General features: G+C 43.6%; 1 protein-coding gene across 5 annotated transcripts in view; it reads right to left on the minus strand.

The window, feature by feature from the left end:
- Positions 1 to 393: 393 nt before the first annotated feature.
- Positions 394 to 18,577, minus strand: part of LOC139410901 (AP2-associated protein kinase 1-like) — a 32,802-nt gene continuing 14,618 nt past the window's right edge. For 2 of the 5 annotated variants that reach the window (XM_071156555.1, XM_071156558.1), the window contains 7 exons: positions 18,429 to 18,524; positions 16,026 to 16,121; positions 12,244 to 12,348; positions 11,984 to 12,055; positions 10,340 to 10,501; positions 7,735 to 7,845; positions 394 to 2,698 (listed from right to left, as the gene is read on the minus strand). In XM_071156555.1, coding sequence (XP_071012656.1) covers positions 1,893 to 2,698; positions 7,735 to 7,845; positions 10,340 to 10,501; positions 11,984 to 12,055; positions 12,244 to 12,348; positions 16,026 to 16,121; positions 18,429 to 18,524 — 1,448 coding nt within the window. In that variant the 3' untranslated portion in view covers positions 394 to 1,892. The remainder of the gene's footprint in view (positions 2,699 to 7,734; positions 7,846 to 10,339; positions 10,502 to 11,983; positions 12,056 to 12,243; positions 12,349 to 16,025; positions 16,122 to 18,428; positions 18,525 to 18,577) is intronic. The other 3 variants (XM_071156559.1, XM_071156557.1, XM_071156556.1) reach the window with 2 other exon arrangements.

Consider the following 18,577-nt stretch of genomic DNA (forward strand, 5'->3'; position numbering starts at 1 on the left):
AGGAACCGTCTCTTCCACCGTTAAACTGAGCTTCACGTCGGATTGCATAGAGCAAAATACTTGAAATAGCCCATCTATTTACTATTGTAAAGTGGGTTTAATCAATTGAGAAATTGGATAAATTGTAGCCTATAATAACTTGCTTTAGGCCTATAGGCAATTTTCTGAATATGAAGCCATTAGTCAGAAAAGGTGAGGAATTAATTATGAAATGATCATGGAAATTTAAAATTACTTTTCTAATTATTTTAGAATGCAAAGAAAATACATTTTTGTTCATCTCACTAATGACAAATTACTGTATCTTGTTATATTTAGCTACCTGTTTTTGTTATGAATTTGAGTATTATTATATACAGTGGCTTCAGAATTCAGTATTCACACCCCTTGAATTTTTCCACATTTGGCTATTTTATTTTACAGCCTGAATTTAAAATGAATTAAATTGAGATTGTCTCACTGGGCTACACACAATACCCCATAATGTGAAAGTTGAATTAAGTTTTTAGAACTGTTAACAAATTAATAAAAAAATGAAAAGCTGAAATGTCTTGAGTCATCTTTTATGGCAACCTAAATAAAAATAGTCTTAAGTCACAAGTTCCATGGACTCACACGGACTGTGCAATAGTTTAACAGGATTTTTTTTAGTGACCATCTCATCGCTGTACACTACACATACAGATAAGTGTAAAGTCCCTCAGTTGAGCAGTGAATTTCAAACACATATTCAACCACAAAGACCAGGGAGGTTTTAAAATCCCTCGCAAAGCAAGGCACCTATTGGTAGATGGGTAAAAATAAACAAGCATTGAATATCCCTTTGAGCTTGGTGGATCAACATTGTAGTTACTCCACAAGAGTAACCTAAATGACAAAAGCCTGTACATAATAAAACAAATATTCCAAAACATGCATCCTGTTTGCAAGAAACTGCCAAAAATGTGGCAAAGAAATGTACTTTATATCCTGAATACAAAGCGTTATATTTGAGGAAAATCCAACACAGCACATCTGAGTATCACTATATTTTCAAGCATGGTGGTGGCTGCATCATGATGGGTATGCTCGTCATTGGCAAGGACTAGGGAGTTTTTGGGGAATAAAAATATACTGGAGGCAAAATCCTAGAGGAAAACCTGACTCAGTCTGCTTTCCAACAGACAAATTCACCTTTCAGAAGGCCAAGACAACATTGAATGTTCCCGAGTGGCCTAGTTACAGTTTTGACTTAAATCAGCGTGAAAATCTATGGCAAGACTTAAAATGTCTGTCTAGCAAAGATCACCAAACAATATAATTTTAAAAGAATGTGCAAATACTGTACATTTACGGTGTGCAAAGCTCTTAGACTTACCAATAAAGACTCACAGCTGTAATCACTGCCAAAGGTATGTATTGACTCAGGGGTGTGAATACTTATGTAAATGAGATTTCTGTATTTAATTTTCAATAAATAAGCAACATTTCTATAAACATGTTTTCACTGTCATAGGTTATTGTGTGTAGATGGGTAAAGATCCATTTAGAATTCAGGCTTCACATAATTCACTAAATGTGGAATACTTTCTGAAGGCCACTGTATTCATGCACAAGGCTACTACGCTACTTTTCCCTTAATTGCAATGCAAAAATTCAACCACTTGGGGCATATTTTGTGTGTACACAGCATTTATAAATGAGGACCCACCTCAATTCTACTGCAGCAAAAAAACACATCGATGACCTTGCTCAATATCTAGAATGTTTGAAGTTTGTAAGGACAAGATCTTAAGAGTTCTATGCTGCCTTGCAGTCCAGCCCCGGTGCAGGTGACAGCATACAGTGTGTATGCCTTAGTGTAGTGTGCACAGGTGTGGGCTCCGCTTCCCTGTAGGGAAGGATGGGATCTTTCAGGGCTTTTCTTGTGGGGCCTTGATGTGAAAGGGCGCAGAGACAAAGGGGTCTACTGAGTTCACCTCTGAAGTCCAGGAGTGTAAGGGGCCCACAGCAGCTTGCCTGCTCACATTGGACACCACTCTCTGAGCTGTCACAGGTTGGTGAGGCAAGGGGCCCTCAAAGTGTCGGGAGTACTTGGCCAGGGCCTGTGGGCGGAAAGGCTGTGTGGCCACCTGGCTCAAGAGGGCTGGTTCAGGGGCCACAGGGTGAACCACAGCTGGGTGAGGGTGCTGGGTCTTGGGCTTCACAAAGGGGGCCTGCAGGAAGACGTCTGGATGCTGTTGAGCCACAACAGGGGGACGTTGGAAGGGGGCATTTGCGAACACGTCGCCTGCCTCTTGTTCAAGCCTGAAGGGGGATTTGAAGAAGACATCAGGGACAACCTCAACCACCCTGGCTTGCTGTGGCATCTGGTGGGAATGATTCAGGGATGGGGCACAGAGGGATGGGGTAGGTTGGTGGGAGGAAGTGGCGAGTTGTGGGTGTGATAGGGATGGCTGGGAGGATGTGAGGAGTAATTCAGACCCCTGCTCCTCCTCTTCATCTGAATCCAGCAGCAAAGGTCTGGAGCCACTGCAGTCATGAACCACGTCACTCTCACTGGCCCTCCTGCCCTGCTCCTCCTTCACTCTGTCGTCTTCCTCGTCATCATCGCTGGAGTGGATACAGCCTTCGTTTGCTCTGTGACCTTCTCCAGGCAGCTCAATTTCAGAACCCCCCTCGTCCAGCACAGCGTAACCATTACTCACCCCTTTCAGCTCTGCAGAGGAGAGAAGGCACAGAGTAATGGATAAGACTTGAGATGTGTAAATGGAGACAAGATGATACAGCAATTGAGTTGACATTGAGAAACCTCTCGCAGCTCTGAACACTACGGTCTGTGGTCCTTTGGTCTAACGGACCATCAATTAGGTCAATCCCAAAGATGACAAGTACTACAGCTCTACTGCAAACAAGTAAACACCATGGAAACAGCAATAACAGCACAAAGGTCCAACAGCAGCAAGCCAGCACGACTACATCAAAAACACAACATGTTCTACTCTGTACAACACAATGTGACAGACAAGACTATTCAGAACTATCACCACAACAAAATACATTGTTTCCATTAATTGATTTCAGCAGACCTGCAACATTCCCTAAGCATATACACTCAATACCTCATCAAAACAATTCCATGTACCATTACAGAGAAAGTAATGATGTCAGATTTAGGGTTGTAATTAGTAAGTTATATAAATATATAGGGACTTGATAAGAAGGAAGTGGACCTATGGGAAGAAGGAGTGAGAGGACTCACGGGAGCAGACACAGAAACAAAGAGAGAGGGGGGCAGAAACAGGGGCAGTCTTACCTTGGTAGTGCAGGTAGCAGGAGCAGCTCCAGAGGTATAGGGTTAGTGGCAGCCATTGTAGGGCACAGTTCAAAGTCATTCAGAAGGCAAAGAGCTGGGCAGGGTGTGAGTAAGAGAAGAGGTAGAACTGTAGCTCTAAGCTTCTCAACCTCCCACTGGATTGAAAGGCAAGAAGCTAGGTGTGTGAGTTCTAGTCAGTGAGAGCCCTCAACCCCATGTAAGAGTGCAGTGTGTTAATTAAGTCTGTTAGTTGCTTAACTGAGTGAGCACCAAGGTGTAATAGGATGATTGGGCACTTCCATACTGTAGCGTCAATGAGAACTGTGTTTCGATCAATAGGGCAAAATTATTTATTTTTGTTTCAAAACGCAGAGGCCTCTGAAAGCCATTAGCGCATTTATGAGCTGCCTTACTGACAGCATTCGCTGTCTGAAGTGTGAGCCTTGACATTGTTAGGGAAGTGAATTATGTGGGTGTGTGACTAAGCAACAGACTGTGTTAACCAGCCAAAGGATGCATACTGTGCCTATAGCTACTTGCTCGTCCTATCATCTCATAACACTAGCATATATTGAACTACATTTCCTACTGGTGAACTGAAAGACACCAAGAAGACTAGTTATGTCCACATTTACATGTTTATTTAAGGTCTGTTTGTTTTCTTTTTTTCTTATTTCATAAAAATAGAAGGTACACACTAGATAACTCTTAGCTTTCACATATTAACATTTGCTGTTCATGTCAACAGTTTACATCTAATCAAATTATACTTGTCACCGTTTCCCCTAGCAAACACACTAGGTACAGCCGTTTCACAGCAACACAATTGAAACTCTACTGGCAAGGCTAGACCTCTACTGAATACAACACTGTGGTGTCTTAGAACAATATGAGCACTACTGTAGAATTGCATAGGTTAGCTACACTAAAACCTGCAGAAGACTGAACTGTACAACAAGTAGATCAGAGAGAAAAATGAATAAAAAAGAAACAAGAGTAGCTTTACTGATTATCTGTCCATACACTTCAGATTCCACAGGCCAATTTCTGTACAATATATGGTTTGGTGAGGGGTAAAACAATGTTTTATCTCAAAGATACTAGCAGTAACAACAGAAATGTATAATTTTGCTTTGTATACTTTCCAAGTATGGAAACAACTTTTTTACATGCATTATACATGCATTTCAGTTTCTGAAATATTGTATCATTTTGATATGCCTCAGAAGATCAATCAAGGGTGGGTACAATGTAGTGCATCACATCCACCGATTATGCTTGCTGGGAGGAGGAGAAAGATGAGTCAAGACAAATTTTGGTTCCGTTTCCAACAAATTATACTAATTGCAATGTAAATTGTAAGTAGGTAGACTAGATAGCTTTTGTGATACATTTAGGGGTTAACAGTAAAGGAGGAGGACAATAAGGGACAGAGATATCAGGAAGACCCTTCCGTCATAAACCCTGTTTTCAGAGGGAGGGCTCTAAGAGTTGGAAGAAATATATTCCCTTCAAGCTATTAAATAAACTACAGCTCAGATATAGAAAATCAAACTAGAAAAAAAGTCTAAACCAGGGATGAGGTGTGATGACAATACCTCAATAAGGTACAGTAAGTAACAAGCAAAGAGCTATCCTCAGAAACACAACCAAATGAAGATAGTTAAAACCATGGGGCTAGTTGCTTCCCTATGCTAAAATAGTCTTCCACAAGACCAAGAAGGAGACAAAAATACTGTTAACAAAATGGAGGGACAGGATGGTAGTACTCTTAAATACAGCTTCATAAATAATACACAGAAATAAAATGTTTTCATTCAAGTATATGTACTTGTTATTAACTTTATATATTTCATATCGACTCACTTCATACATTCATTCTATAGTACTATCAATAGTCACATTTATTCATAACATATATTTTTTAAAATATTAAAACACTTTCAAAGTAGTAGTTACAGTACATTTTTAAAGGGAGAATGAGGACATTGAAACAGTGGTTTTATATACATAAGAGTTGGTGGGGAATGGAGTTGTCCAGATTTAAGTTGGACATTACATCATAGGCAAGCAACATCAAGGTGTGTGTGTTTGTGTGGTATGGATGGATGGGTAGATCGGACAAAAGGGAGGTGGATATGAATGATTATGAACATGTGCAACAGAGGCACATGGAACAAATTGAGAAACGGATTGCCTGTACTGTATGGCTACACCAGCCCAACACAAGCAGACAGACAAAACCCAAGCTGCAGCTAGTTCTCGCTCTGCTGGCTCACTGGTGAATATCAACCGACTCTCATTAAATAATCATTGCACATTTCTGTTGTACCTGCGAGTCTTATTCTCATGCTTATTCCCATGCTCATTATGGCACCCTTTTTCTATCGCAGCTGCTAACCTTGCCAATGTGCCGAGGATAGAAACAAACCCAAATATACCCAATAAAGCTCTTCTTGGAATACACATGATCAAAAGACAAGTGCATTCAAATGAATCACACACATTTAGAATAATACCACGATTGCATCAACCTTTCCAGACAATTCTTAGACTTAAGGGCATAGTGGGAGGGAAAAAAATGCACCAGCTCAATATAATCTTAAAGGAGGACTACAGGAAATTCACAGCACAGGAACAATAATCCCAGGAAACCTTCAGATAAACAGATTGTAGCTCTTACGTAAAGCACAGCCAAGATAAACGTGGTTACACAGTAAAGGAGATGGTTGTTGTACCAGACCTGAATATCAGCGCCAGTTTGGGGGCAGCTGGCGACGCCTGTAGAGATCAGATGTCTACTGTAACGGTGCACGTTGCACAAGCGCTTATGAGCTTACAATGGCAGACATCTTACAACAGACTGCCAAACATTCCCAGGGGGCAGCAGTGGATCACAGGAGTTTGATAACAGTTAAACACACCGCAGAAGACCAAGGACTGACAGCTTATCGTCATTATTAGTCCCCACTGTATGCCCAATGCAAGCAGCTCTAGATAGTTCAGTCAGCATATGCTTTTCTTAAGGGCAACTGCTTTGCTCTATAGACTATACATGGTCATAGCTGCTACAGGAAGAGTGCATACAGATAACCAGGAGAGATAGAAGCACTGTACAGTTGTGTTACATGGTCAGACCTGTGACAAATAGGTATGCCAGGGGTGGATTGTATAAGTGATCAAACATTGTAGAACCCAGCAAAGACAAATCGGGTTATGGGCAAGCCAGGCAGTATGTGCATGAGGTGGGGTAGAATCTGCATGGAAGGACAATTAGGAATGTTGACAGATTGATGAAAGCGTGATAATGACTCTAGTGCAGCCAAGACAGAAGCAGACAATGTGTCAGGGTGTGGGGTTAATGCAAAGTTGTTTCATCAACATGGGAATGCCAACGTCAACCATTGTATCAGGCAAGCAAGAGATGGTGGGGGGGGGCAAGGAGGCACACCGGAGAAAGTTTTCACTAGTCCATTTCACCTCACAAGGTGCTACAGAAGTGCCTCTGCTGCCCCCTCTCCATCCCCTACGTGTTACGATTGCACGCTGCCCCTTCGACCTCTCTCCCCCAACCCCCCCTAGAGGTCGATGAGCTGATCCACCAGCAGAAGGGAGCGGGCCATGTTGGGGATGCTGGACTCTGAACTGCCACTGTTGCTGCGCGAGTGACCACCTGAAACGTGCCAGAAAGAGAGAGAGAGCGGGAGACAAGGACATGGGGGGAGCAAGGAAGAGAGATGAGGGAGAAAGGCGAACGAGTGGGAGTGAGAGTAATATTTAGAGAAAGAATTTAACAGAGAACAGAAGCCAGAACGTATAATGGCAAATAATTGAGAATCGGTGAAAGAGAGCGGAGAAGAAAGCAGAATGACAGGAGCAGACAGGGGTGAATGAGGGACAAGGAAGAGAAGAAAAGAAAGATACAGAAAGTAAGCTGAGGTTATCTATATGCAGCCGCAGCATTTCAGGGAAAGCGTGCTGGGAGGACATATTGTAAGTCGTCCTACCCTCTAGAAGAACTACTCCTTCAACCTCTGCCTTTGGTGCTTCTGTTCTGACAGACTGTACAAAACAACTGCAGAACGGTGCCTCCCTTTGATCGGAACTGCCAATTCTTATTGACAACGTTCAACCAATGAAAAGTGAATGAGAGAAAGCTAAGAGAAACCCACCAATGTGAGAGCATGCTAGGATGAGGGCTAGCTAAGGTTACAGCACAATCCAGCTATAGTCGCTCTCATCAGGTGTAAGAGATGAACTAAGTTGTTAGCTAGGGTCTTCTCAGCGATGGCTGTGCTCATTCATGGTCACCTTGGGTTATATGGGTTGAGGGAGACAGCTCATACAGAACAGTACTCTGGTCTTCAGAAGATATGTGTGGATCAACGAGACATGTGGATCCATACCCTATCTACATTCTGCTGGTATACCTTACATACCTTGGTTGTTGGAGTTTTTGGAGATGAGCACAGGGATGGGGTCAAACTCGTCCTCAGTGCCCTTCTCCCCAGCCTCGGGTGGCTGGAAGCCCGACATGAGGTAAGCAGAGTCTGCAGGTGGAGGAGAGGAGGTGAAGGGGTGATGGAGGGGGAAGGTTAGCGCAGCCCAGAAGAGTGCGAGTGGGGGGAGGGTGCAGGGAGTACAGAGACAGATGCGGCCAGAGCAGTCACAACGTTAGTACTAAGCCATGCATCTGATGTGGCTTTTGTAAATGAGTCAAGGGTCTGCAGAAGATCCCACAATGCTGTGGCTGCTGTAGAGCGCTACAAATTAATACCTCACTGTTTGAACTATGAAGGGCTGTTGATACAGGCTGCCAACAGGTCAGTTGGCTTATCTTGATATTACTAATATGATAGATACATTCAAAGGTCACTTTCCTTTGAACATGTATTTTAGTGTTTTGACTGGGCGTTAAAGCTGAGAGATATTGCAGGCGTGAGGTTTAGTTTTGGCTGAACATAAGTTGGAGGTCAGACTTGCTGAGGGGTGTTTACACACAGGTAACACACTGAGTGTACAAAACATGACAGACTGACCAGGTGAATCCAGGTGATGTCACTTGTTAAATCCACTTCAAATCAGTGTAGATGAAGGGGAGAAGAAAGGTCAAAGAAGGATTTTTAAGCCTTGAGACAATTGAGACATGGATTGTGTACGTGTGCCATTCAGAGGGTGAATGGGCAAGATCAGGATTCATATAGACAGTACTTGAATTTGACTTGTACTTTTTCAAGCACTAATACTTACTTTCAAGGATCATCAATTTGTTATAGTTCCTATTATGCAATTGTTTCTAGTCGCAGTTATCACTACCTTACAGGTACAACTCAATAATATGGGTTTCACTTTATTTACTATATGAGTGGTAAGTCATTACTGATGATGTTGACTGATATCCTTACATGAACTCTAACTCAGTAAAATCTTTGAAATTGTTGCACTTATATTTTTGTTCAGTATACATATTATTAAAATGTCTTTATTTCACTAAATGACATGAAAGTGAATTTTGACGGTGTAAAAAGCCATTCGTAGACTCAAAAATATTGTATTCTATACCCATTAGAGAGAAGAAAATTAAATTGTGCGTTTGATAAGATCAAAAGACACTATTTACATTCGCACCCCACATGGGTCCTGGACCCCAAGTTTGGGAACCACTGTACTACTTACTACCCTCTCTCCCTGCTTGCTTCAATGCTTCCCCCTCTCTGTGTATCTCCTTTGCAGCTTGACACACCACTGTCTGTCTCACTACTCTATAAAGAAAAGGTATTTTGTTATGAGAACTTTAAGTAGCCCATCTTTGGATTACAGCTAGCTTAATTTCAGTCAACTGCCCCTGCTGAGGTCAGGTTTCATTCAACATTAGCTTCTAACTTCATCCTTCTAGCCAGCTAGCTACCTGGCTAATAGCCAGAGCCTTTGAACTACCTAGCTAGCTAGACACCTGACTGAAATATAAGCGACTATTTACCAGTTGTACACTGGGGGGGGAGATGTCTGTTGACACGGCAGGAGTCAAGGGATGTTAAAAGAATTTCCACTATCAGCGGCGTCCCTCTGTTACTTGCCACTATGTCTGGGCTGAGGTAGTTCGTTTCACCTCTCGGCATCATACATCATAGGCGGAGTTTCCCGTTGGACAGAGTAGTGAATGAATGCGCTGCTAACAAGGCAAATCCGGGAGATGAAACGCCATTTCCCAAATATAAAGGTAAGTAAACGGTGTTTACCCTCACCCTCCACTACATCCTTGGTTGAGTCTGGCAAAACTCATTCATAAACATCAATATCCTGCCAGGCAGGAGGAATCTACTGTACATTTGACAAGCATTTTAGCTATTGATGTGACGTTTGGTGGCACCTAATCAGTCAGTTCTGTACCTGCCTGGCTGAGTGGCAGTGTAGGTAGAATGAGCGAGCTCTCCTGGCAACTAGAGTGCAAAGCTTGAGGAAATAAAACTCAGTAGACTGCCTGGAAATGTATTTGCACGACCAGTACATTTTCTAATATTTTTAATATTAACATAATTGATCATTTTATGTTTTCATCTCATTTTAATTAAAGTACTTTGTAAGTACCAACTTGAGAAAATGTTTGATTTTCAAGGTATTCCAGTAGTTGAATTTCAGAGTGCCAAATTCATGTATTAAGCACCTTGTGCAAACGCTGCAAAATAATTTTTGTAAGTGCCTTTGAATGGGGTATGGTAGTATTATGGTAGCTAGGCGCACAGGTTTTAGTGTCAAGAACTGCAACACTGCTGGGATTTTCACGCTCAACAGTTTCTGTGTGTATCAAGGACGGTCCACCACCCAAAGGACATCCAGCCAACTTGACAACTGTGTGAAGCATTGGAGTTAACATGGGCCAGCATCCCTGTGGAGCGCTTTTGACACGTTGTAGAGTCCATGCCCTGACATATTGAGGCTGTTTGTTCTGAGGGCAAAAGGGGGTGCAACTCAATATTATGAAGGTGTCCCTAATGTTTTGTACACTCATTGTACAGTATATGACAGCTGGTGAGAGGGTCTTACCAGCAGGTGCTTGGGCAGTGCCAAATGAGACAGAAGCCAGCTCATCCAGACAGGAGGCAGAGGAGCAGGAGGATGGAGGTACACAGACAGTTTGAACCCCAGGGGTGGAGGTGTGAGACAGCAGAGAGCAGCCCAGCAGAGAGTCCTCCCCAGCTAGAGGGTCTGAGGGAGGAGAGGCCAGGGCACAGGATGTAGGGAGGAAGAAGGAAATAAAGTAAACAGGCCATTAGCCCAAACAGGGAAAAAAGCATTGGGTTAATAAGCTTGCTCACCCTCTTCCCACAGAAAAAAGTTCAGACGTAAAGTAAATTTGAACTTCCTCTTATAAACTGAGTATACAAAACATTAAGAACACCTGCTCTTTCCATGGCAGACTGACCAGGTGAATGCTATGATCCCTTATTGATGAAACTTGTTAAATCCACTTCAAAATTGGATCAGTGTATATGAAGGGGAGGAGACATGTTAAAGAAGGATTTTTAAGCCTTGAGACATGGATTATGTATGTGTGCCATTCAAAGGGTGATGGGCAAGACAAAATATTTAAGTGCCTTGGCACCAACTATCATACAATGTTCCAGGTACACCGGTTTGTGTCAAGAACTGCAACACTGCTAGATTTTTCACAATCAAAAGTTTCCTGTGTATCAAGCATGATCCACCACCCAGAGGACATCCAGCCAACTTGACACAACTGTGGAAAGCATTGGCAGCAACATGGGCCAGCATGCCTGTAGAACGCTTTCGATACCTTGTAGAGTCCATGCCCCGACAAATTGAGGCAGTTCTGAGGGCAAAATGGGGGCTGCAACTTAATATTAGGTGTTCCTAATATAAATTTATCCTCCAAGTACTACCCTGCTCAAACCCCAGACTAGTAATGGTACTGTATGTAGTAGTTGGACCAATGACAGGACCATGGTCCATTAGTGTCCTCTAGTGGAGCAGATTTCCACTACAACCAAAAGCTGAGCAAAAAAAAAAACTGCCCACTGAATGATCTGGAGAGGTCAAACCCAGGGGCAGCAGACATGCTCTATTGCTCAGCAGTAGCTTCCTTGTCCCCAGCTCCAGCCTATTTTCACTGGCTGTCGGAAATGTCAGCCATTACACAAACATTCACACTTTGCTCATGTTCATCTGGAGCAGAACAGCACTGCTAATCAACAGTGCACTGCAAATGTTTACCTGTTCACCCTTAAGAGTACGTCATAGTAACGGTTCATTGCGATAAACCGAGACGCTCGCTGTCACAACCATTCCAGACAGTCTCGTTAATTAACAGCAATAAAAAAAATGGTGACAGGGAATAATATTCTGCTGCAAGCAAACCTGTCAGCACAGCCTGGCAGGGCATGTTTGAGCAGGCTACTGATAAATGACCCGATCCTTTCAACACCAAGCAATAGTTAAAACAAAGGAAACCACAACTAAGCTCCTGAATTAAGACTGATATGCCTGTATGACATTGATGGCAGAAATAACACTCACTCAATCTTAGTGAAGGCAAATCCCTCTGTGTTATCCCAATGCATTGTGGCCTCACACACAGTGTTCATTCATGCACGCCAACTGATGTAAGGCAATAATGTAATAACACTACCTATAATTCAAGGCTGATACAGAGGAGTGGTAAAAACTAACCTGGCAGGCTGGCTGAGGCTGTGTCCAGACCCAGGATCAGAGAGTCCACATACGTATCAGCCTTAGCTGCAGCTGAAAATGGAACAGGAGAGATGGTCGGATAAAGAAATGAACGAGAAGGACAGAAGGAATAAAAAAAAGCTCCAGGTAATAAAGTATAGGAGACAGATATGAGTTCATAAACAACCAGAAGCATCTCTCATATCTGGAGAGGATACAGGAAGGGGAGAGACAGGCATGCAGACTGGATAGCCTGATACCATTGCTGTTGCCCTCTCCACAGCTGCTGAAGGGGTCAGCCAGGGGCAAAAGGTCAGGGAGCAGCAGACAAGTCTCAGGGGACTTCAGTCCCTCAATCAGCTTATCTGTGAGCCATCCAAACAGAGGGACAGGAAGAGGAGAGGGAGGACCAGGAGTGAGAAAGGCATAGAAAGAGGGAGAATTTGCATAAGCAAAGTAGGAGTAGAGGGAGAAAAGAGATGAAGGCTCATTTAGGTACCACTTAGAACATGGTAATTAATGATGCTATCAAAATGAGCATTAGTTGGTAAAGGGTAACGCTCACAAGGGGTAGTAACGGTTAGTTCTTGGATTTGTCATTATTCTACTGGCTGCGTCATGTTTTGCCATGAGGCAACCCTGTCCCTCTTGCTTTCCTATTCAGCAGAGGGGCATAAAAAAAGATTAGGAAAAAATTAAATCAACCCTAGTGTGATATTAGAGATCACAGACCATGCTTGAGTAGAGGACAGGTTTATTTCAGCTGGGCCCACTGTATTAATACCATTCATATCAAACTGGTAGTGAAGCAAAACAACATGCCTTCAAAAGGGAGTGTGTACCCTGATCGTCTTAACCATCAAAACACAAATCCATCCAATCAAACAGACAAAGATAAACAACTAGCAGCTAGTGTCATCATCTCATCTGTATTTGGTCATTAGTTGACAGATTCATTTCAATATGGCAGACAAGCATTGCCAAACAGTCTCAAAGAGCAAAATGTCAGCCTATACAAAAAAACATACCAGGGGTTAGCTATCATGGCGCCGTTCCAGACTATTCCGACATCACTGACTGTCCTTACATGACTCTTCACTTTCATCACTGACAAAGTGTTGGATCAACCAGCACTATCGGACTGATGGCATCCTTATTAAGTCAGCTTTGCTGGGTGTGCCAGGTGTGTCACAGACAAAGCAGGAGAACGGTCTTCAGGATATGTGCCTCTCCAGCAGGTTAGTACATCCAAACAGCCTGAGTGCAAACCAGGTGCATGCGTGTGGGAGTATCTTCTGGGTCAAAATCTCTCCATACATACTTACAGGTGACTGGCTGCTATGGGGGGACAGAGGACCTTGGGCAGGGGGTGTGGGCTCAGAACATGACACAGCACAGCTGCCCATTTGACCCCTTCACTAAGGGATAAAGGTCATAGGTCAATGCTAACAAACTGCTATGACACAACAGCTGTGCATTCCAGAGCCATATTTAGATGTATGGCTCTGGTGTACTCCTCGTTTGGCACCACAAGACAGCAGCATGCACTGATCTGTGAGGATCTTTTTAATCCCCTTTAAGAATGACATATTATGAATCTGTGAGGATCTTTTTAATCCCCTTTAAGAATGACATATTATGAATAACTAGACAATAGGACCATCCCTTCTGAAATATGCTGTGGCGCAACAGGCTTGGAGGTCCTTACATCTGGCCTGTGGTTATGTGAACTTCTGCAGACACTGTGCAGTGCTCTCCCAACAGAGACATTTGGGCTTCCGAGTGGCGCAGGGGTCTAAGGCACTGCATCTCAGTGCTAGAGGCATCACTACAGACACCCTGGTTTGAATCCAGGCTGTATTATTGGGAGTCCCATAGGGCGGCGCACAATTGGCCCAGCGTCGTCCGGGTTTGGCTGATGTAGGCCGTCATTGTAAATTAGAATTTGTTCTTGAATGAATTGTCTAGTCAAATAAATAAAGGTTACAAAAGCAGTGATGCAGTTTCTGTTGTTGACTCTTCCTTAGGGCACTGATGGATATAGAACACTGTGTAGAAGAATGTGTGAGTGGGGAGAGGACAGAGAAGATTAACCACACCCTGCTTATGTAACAGCCACAGGCTGCCTTTTATCCCCTCAGCCCCCACTGACTGACTGTCACTGGAGCCACTCTGTGGGCCTTTGCACAGACCAGACTGAGCTAAGACAGTGTATTGCTCCTGTGCCATTTGGAAAAGCAGTCAACTACCAACTGAAGGAAGAGCTCAGATGTGATGGTAAACTTTCCCACTTTTCTCAGTGACAAGGGCATTCTGAAGCAGGCACCTCCAGAGGTAGGCTACAGTACAGCAATCCAATTAACAAAGTAGAATGTGTCCTTCTGGTAAGCAGGCAACAGTGCAGTTAGAGGCACGGGTCCACAAGTGTGAGGCGATCCAGTCTCTATTCATAGGAGCTGAAAGGGAATCAATGAGTGCGTTTACTGAGCTAACAGGACAGGAACAATAGCATGACAGAGCAAAGCCATGTAATCTCAGAGTCATTATATAAACAATGGCTTTAAAAGGACATAAGCTATAGGACATACACTACATGGTCAAAAGTATGTGGATATCCCTTGAAAATAGGGATTCGGCTATTTCAGTTGCTGACAGGTGTACAAAATCAAGCACACAGCCATGCAATCTCCACAGACAAACATACAATGGTATTTTTTATTTTACCTTTATTTAACTAGGCAAGTCAGTTAAGAACAAATTCTTATTTTCAATGACGGCCTAGGAATAGTGGGTTAACTGCCTTGTTCAGGGACAGAACAACATTTTTGACCTTGTCAGCTCGGGGATTCGATCTTGCAACCTTTCGGTTACTAGTCCAATGCTCTAACTGCCGCCCCAACTGAAGAAGACCTGTGACTTTCAATGATGGCACCTTCCCTACAAGTCAGTTCATCAAATTTCTGCCTTGCTAGAGGTGCCCCGATCAACTGTAAGTGTTGTTATTGTGAAGTGGAAACGTCTAGAAGTAACAATAGCTCAGCCACGAAGTGGCAGGCCACACAAGCCCATAGAAAGGGACTGCAGAGTGCCGAAGCACGTAGCGCAAAAATCGGTTGCAACACTCACTAACGAGTTCCAAAGTGCCTCTGGAAGTGACGTCAGCACAATAACTGTTCGCCGGGAGCTTCATGAAATGGTTTTCCATGGCCGAGCAGCCGCACACAAGCCTAAGATCACCATGCTCAATGCCAAGCGTCGGCTGGAGTGGTGTAACGCTTGCCGCCATTGGACCCTGGAGCAGTGGAAATGCGTTATCTGGAGTGATGAATCAAGCTTCACCACCAGGCAATCCGACAGACGAATCTGGGTTTGGCGGATGCCAGGAGAACACTACATGACTGACTGCATAGTGCCAACTGTAAAGTTCGGTGGAGGAGGACTAATGGTCTGGGGCCGTTTTTCATGGTTTGGTCTAGGCCCCTTAGTTCCAGTGAAGGGAAACCTTAATGCTACAGCATACAATGACATTCTAGACAATTCTGTGCTTCCAACTTTGTGGCAATAGTTCGGGGAAGGCCTTTTCCCGTTTCAGCATGACAAATGTCCCCATGCACAAAGCGAGGTCTATAAACGGTTTGTCGACTGGCCTGCATAGAGCCCTGACCTCAACTCCAGCGAACACCTTTGGGATGAATTAGAAAACTGACTGCGAGCCAGGCATAATTGCCTAACATCAGTGCCTGACCTCACTTATGCTCGTGGCTGAATGGAAGCAAGTCCCCGCAAAAATATTCCAACATCTAATGGAAAGCCTTCCCAGAAGAGTGGAGGATGTTATAGCAGCAAAGAGGGGGAACAAATTCATATTATTTTGTATTGAGATGTTCGACGAGCAGGTTTCCATACTTTAGGCCATGTAGTGTATACAATCCACCAACATGAGCATCTCAGGAACGTCTATGTGCAAGAATTGAAAAAGACAGACAACTGGAACCTGCCACTTCATTCCACAACAATGTTGCATGCTGGGAAAGGGCTTTACCTGGGGTGTCAGAGAGGGGGTGTGTGTTAAAGGGGTCCGGGCCACTCAACATCTCTGAGCCTGCATCCAAACTCAGGATGTCAGCAGATCTCTCAGCTTAACATCACACAGGGAGAAAGAGAGAAGGAATGAGAGCTATCAGGAGAATAGGGGGAGGATGGATGTTGATTTTTTTTATTTTTACAGTTATTGATCTAATTGAAGTCAACAAGATGTCATTGAGGACAACAGAGCTGAGGATAACACAATAAACAACATTATTGAACACTAGTTTCTGATTGTCTAGAAGGGCTTTCTAGAACACAGGACAGTTGGATGTCTCTAGGACTGATATATTTATTTGTATTTAACCTTTATTTAACCTTTATTTAACCAGGTAGGCTAGTTGAGAAGTAGTTCTCATTTGCAACTGCAACGCAGACCTGGCCAAGATAAAGCATAGCAGTGTGAACAGACAACAGAGTTACACAATAAACAGGTCAATAACATAGTAGAATAAATAAATAAAATAATCTATATACATTGTGTGCAAAAGGCATGAGGAGGTATGCAATAAATAGGCCATAGGAGTGGATAATTACAATTTAGCAGATTAACACTAGAATGATAAATGATCAGATGAACATGTGCAGGTGCATACTGGTGTACAAAAGAGCAGAAAATTAAATTAAATAAAAACAGTATGGGGATGAGGTAGGTAAATTGGGTGGGCTATATACCGATGTTTAAAGTTGGTGAGGGAAATAAAAAAAGTCTCCAACTTCAGCGATTTTTGCAATTCGTTCCAGTCACAGGCAGCAGAGAACGGAAAGGAAAGGTGGCCAAATGAGGTTTTGGCTTTAGGGATGATCAGTGAGATACACCTGCTGGAGCGCGTGCTACGGGTGGGTGTTGCCATTGTGACCAGTGAACTGAGATAAGGCGGAGCTTTACCTAGCATGGACTTGTAGATGACCTGGAGCCAGTGGGTCTAGCGACGAATATGTAGCGAGGGCCAGCCGACTAGAGCATACAGGTCGCAGTGGTGGGTGGTATAAGGTGCTTTAGTAACAAAACGGATGGCACTGTGATAAACTGCATCCAGTTTGCTGAGTAGAGTATTGGAAGCTATTTTGTAGATGACATCGCCGAAGTCGAGGATCGGTAGGATAGTCAGTTTTACTAGGGTAAGTTTGGCGGCGTGAGTGAAGGAGGCTTTGTTGCGAAATAGAAAGCCGACTCTCGATTTGATTTTGGATTGGAGATGTTTGATATGAGTCTGGAAGGAGAGTTTGCAGTCTAGCCAGACACCTAGGTACTTATAGATGTCCACATATTCCAGGTCGGAACCATCCAGGGTGGTGATGCTAGTTGGGCGTGCGGGTGCAGGCAGCAAACGGTTGAAAAGCATGCATTTAGTTTTACTAGCGTTTAAGAGCAGTTGGAGGCCACGGAAGGAGTGTTGTATGGCATTGAAGCTCGTTTGGAGGTTAGATAGCACAGTGACCAAGGAAGGGCCAGAAGTATACATAATGGTGTCGTCTGCGTAGAGGTGGATCAGGGAATCGCCCGCATCAAGAGCGACATCATTGATATATACAGAGAAAAGAGTCGGCCCGAGAATTGAACCCTGTGGTACCCCCATAGAGACTGCCAGAGGACCGGACAACATGCCCTCCGATTTGACACACTGTACTCTGTCTGCAAAGTAGTTGGTGAACCAGGCAAGGCAGTTATTAGAAAAACCGAGGCTACTGAGTCTGCCGATTAGAATATGGTGATTGACAGAGTCGAAAGCCTTGGCCAGGTCGATGAAGATGGCTGCACAGAACTGTCTTTTCTCGATGGCGGTTATGATATCGTTTAGTACCTTGAGCGTGGTTGAGGTGCACCCGTGACCGGCTCGGATGTGCACAGTGGAGAAGGTACGGTGGGATTCGAGATGGTCAGTGATCTGTTTGTTGACTTGGCTTTCGAAGACCTTAGATAGGCAGGGCAGGATGGATATCGGTCTGTATCAGCTTTCCAATCCTTGGGGATCTCAGATGATACGAAGGAGAGGTTGAACAGGCTGGTAATAGGGGTTGCGACAATGGCGGCGGACAGTTTCAGAAATAGAGGGTCCAGATTGTCAAGCCCAGCTGATTTGTATATATACGGACACCTAATCATGACGCAACATAAAGCACACCGTACTTGCTACAAAGTTACAGAAGCTAGACCAACAACTACACAAACCAATATTAATACATTGTAAATGAGGAAAAATGGAGAAAACATTTGTCTTAAAGATTTAGAGACGAAGCCAACACCTAAAAACACATGAGGACACCTCATGGGAAATATGTAGAGATGAGGGAGGGATAATAACGTAGGTATGACACAGAGAGGGAGGGAAGCTGTTGAAAACATGGACAGCCTTACCTGGGAAAGCCTTGCCTGTAGCACCAGCAGCAGAGACAGGCTGCAGACCTGGAATGAGGTTCTCTGTGGAGAGGCTGGCCCTCTCCACTGTTGTAGCTGTCATAAAGACATAGACAATTAGGTAAATGAACAGAAGTGATGCTTTTTTT

Source organism: Oncorhynchus clarkii, chromosome 6 (assembly GCF_045791955.1).
Source record: "Oncorhynchus clarkii lewisi isolate Uvic-CL-2024 chromosome 6, UVic_Ocla_1.0, whole genome shotgun sequence".
Lineage (NCBI taxonomy): Eukaryota > Metazoa > Chordata > Actinopteri > Salmoniformes > Salmonidae > Oncorhynchus > Oncorhynchus clarkii.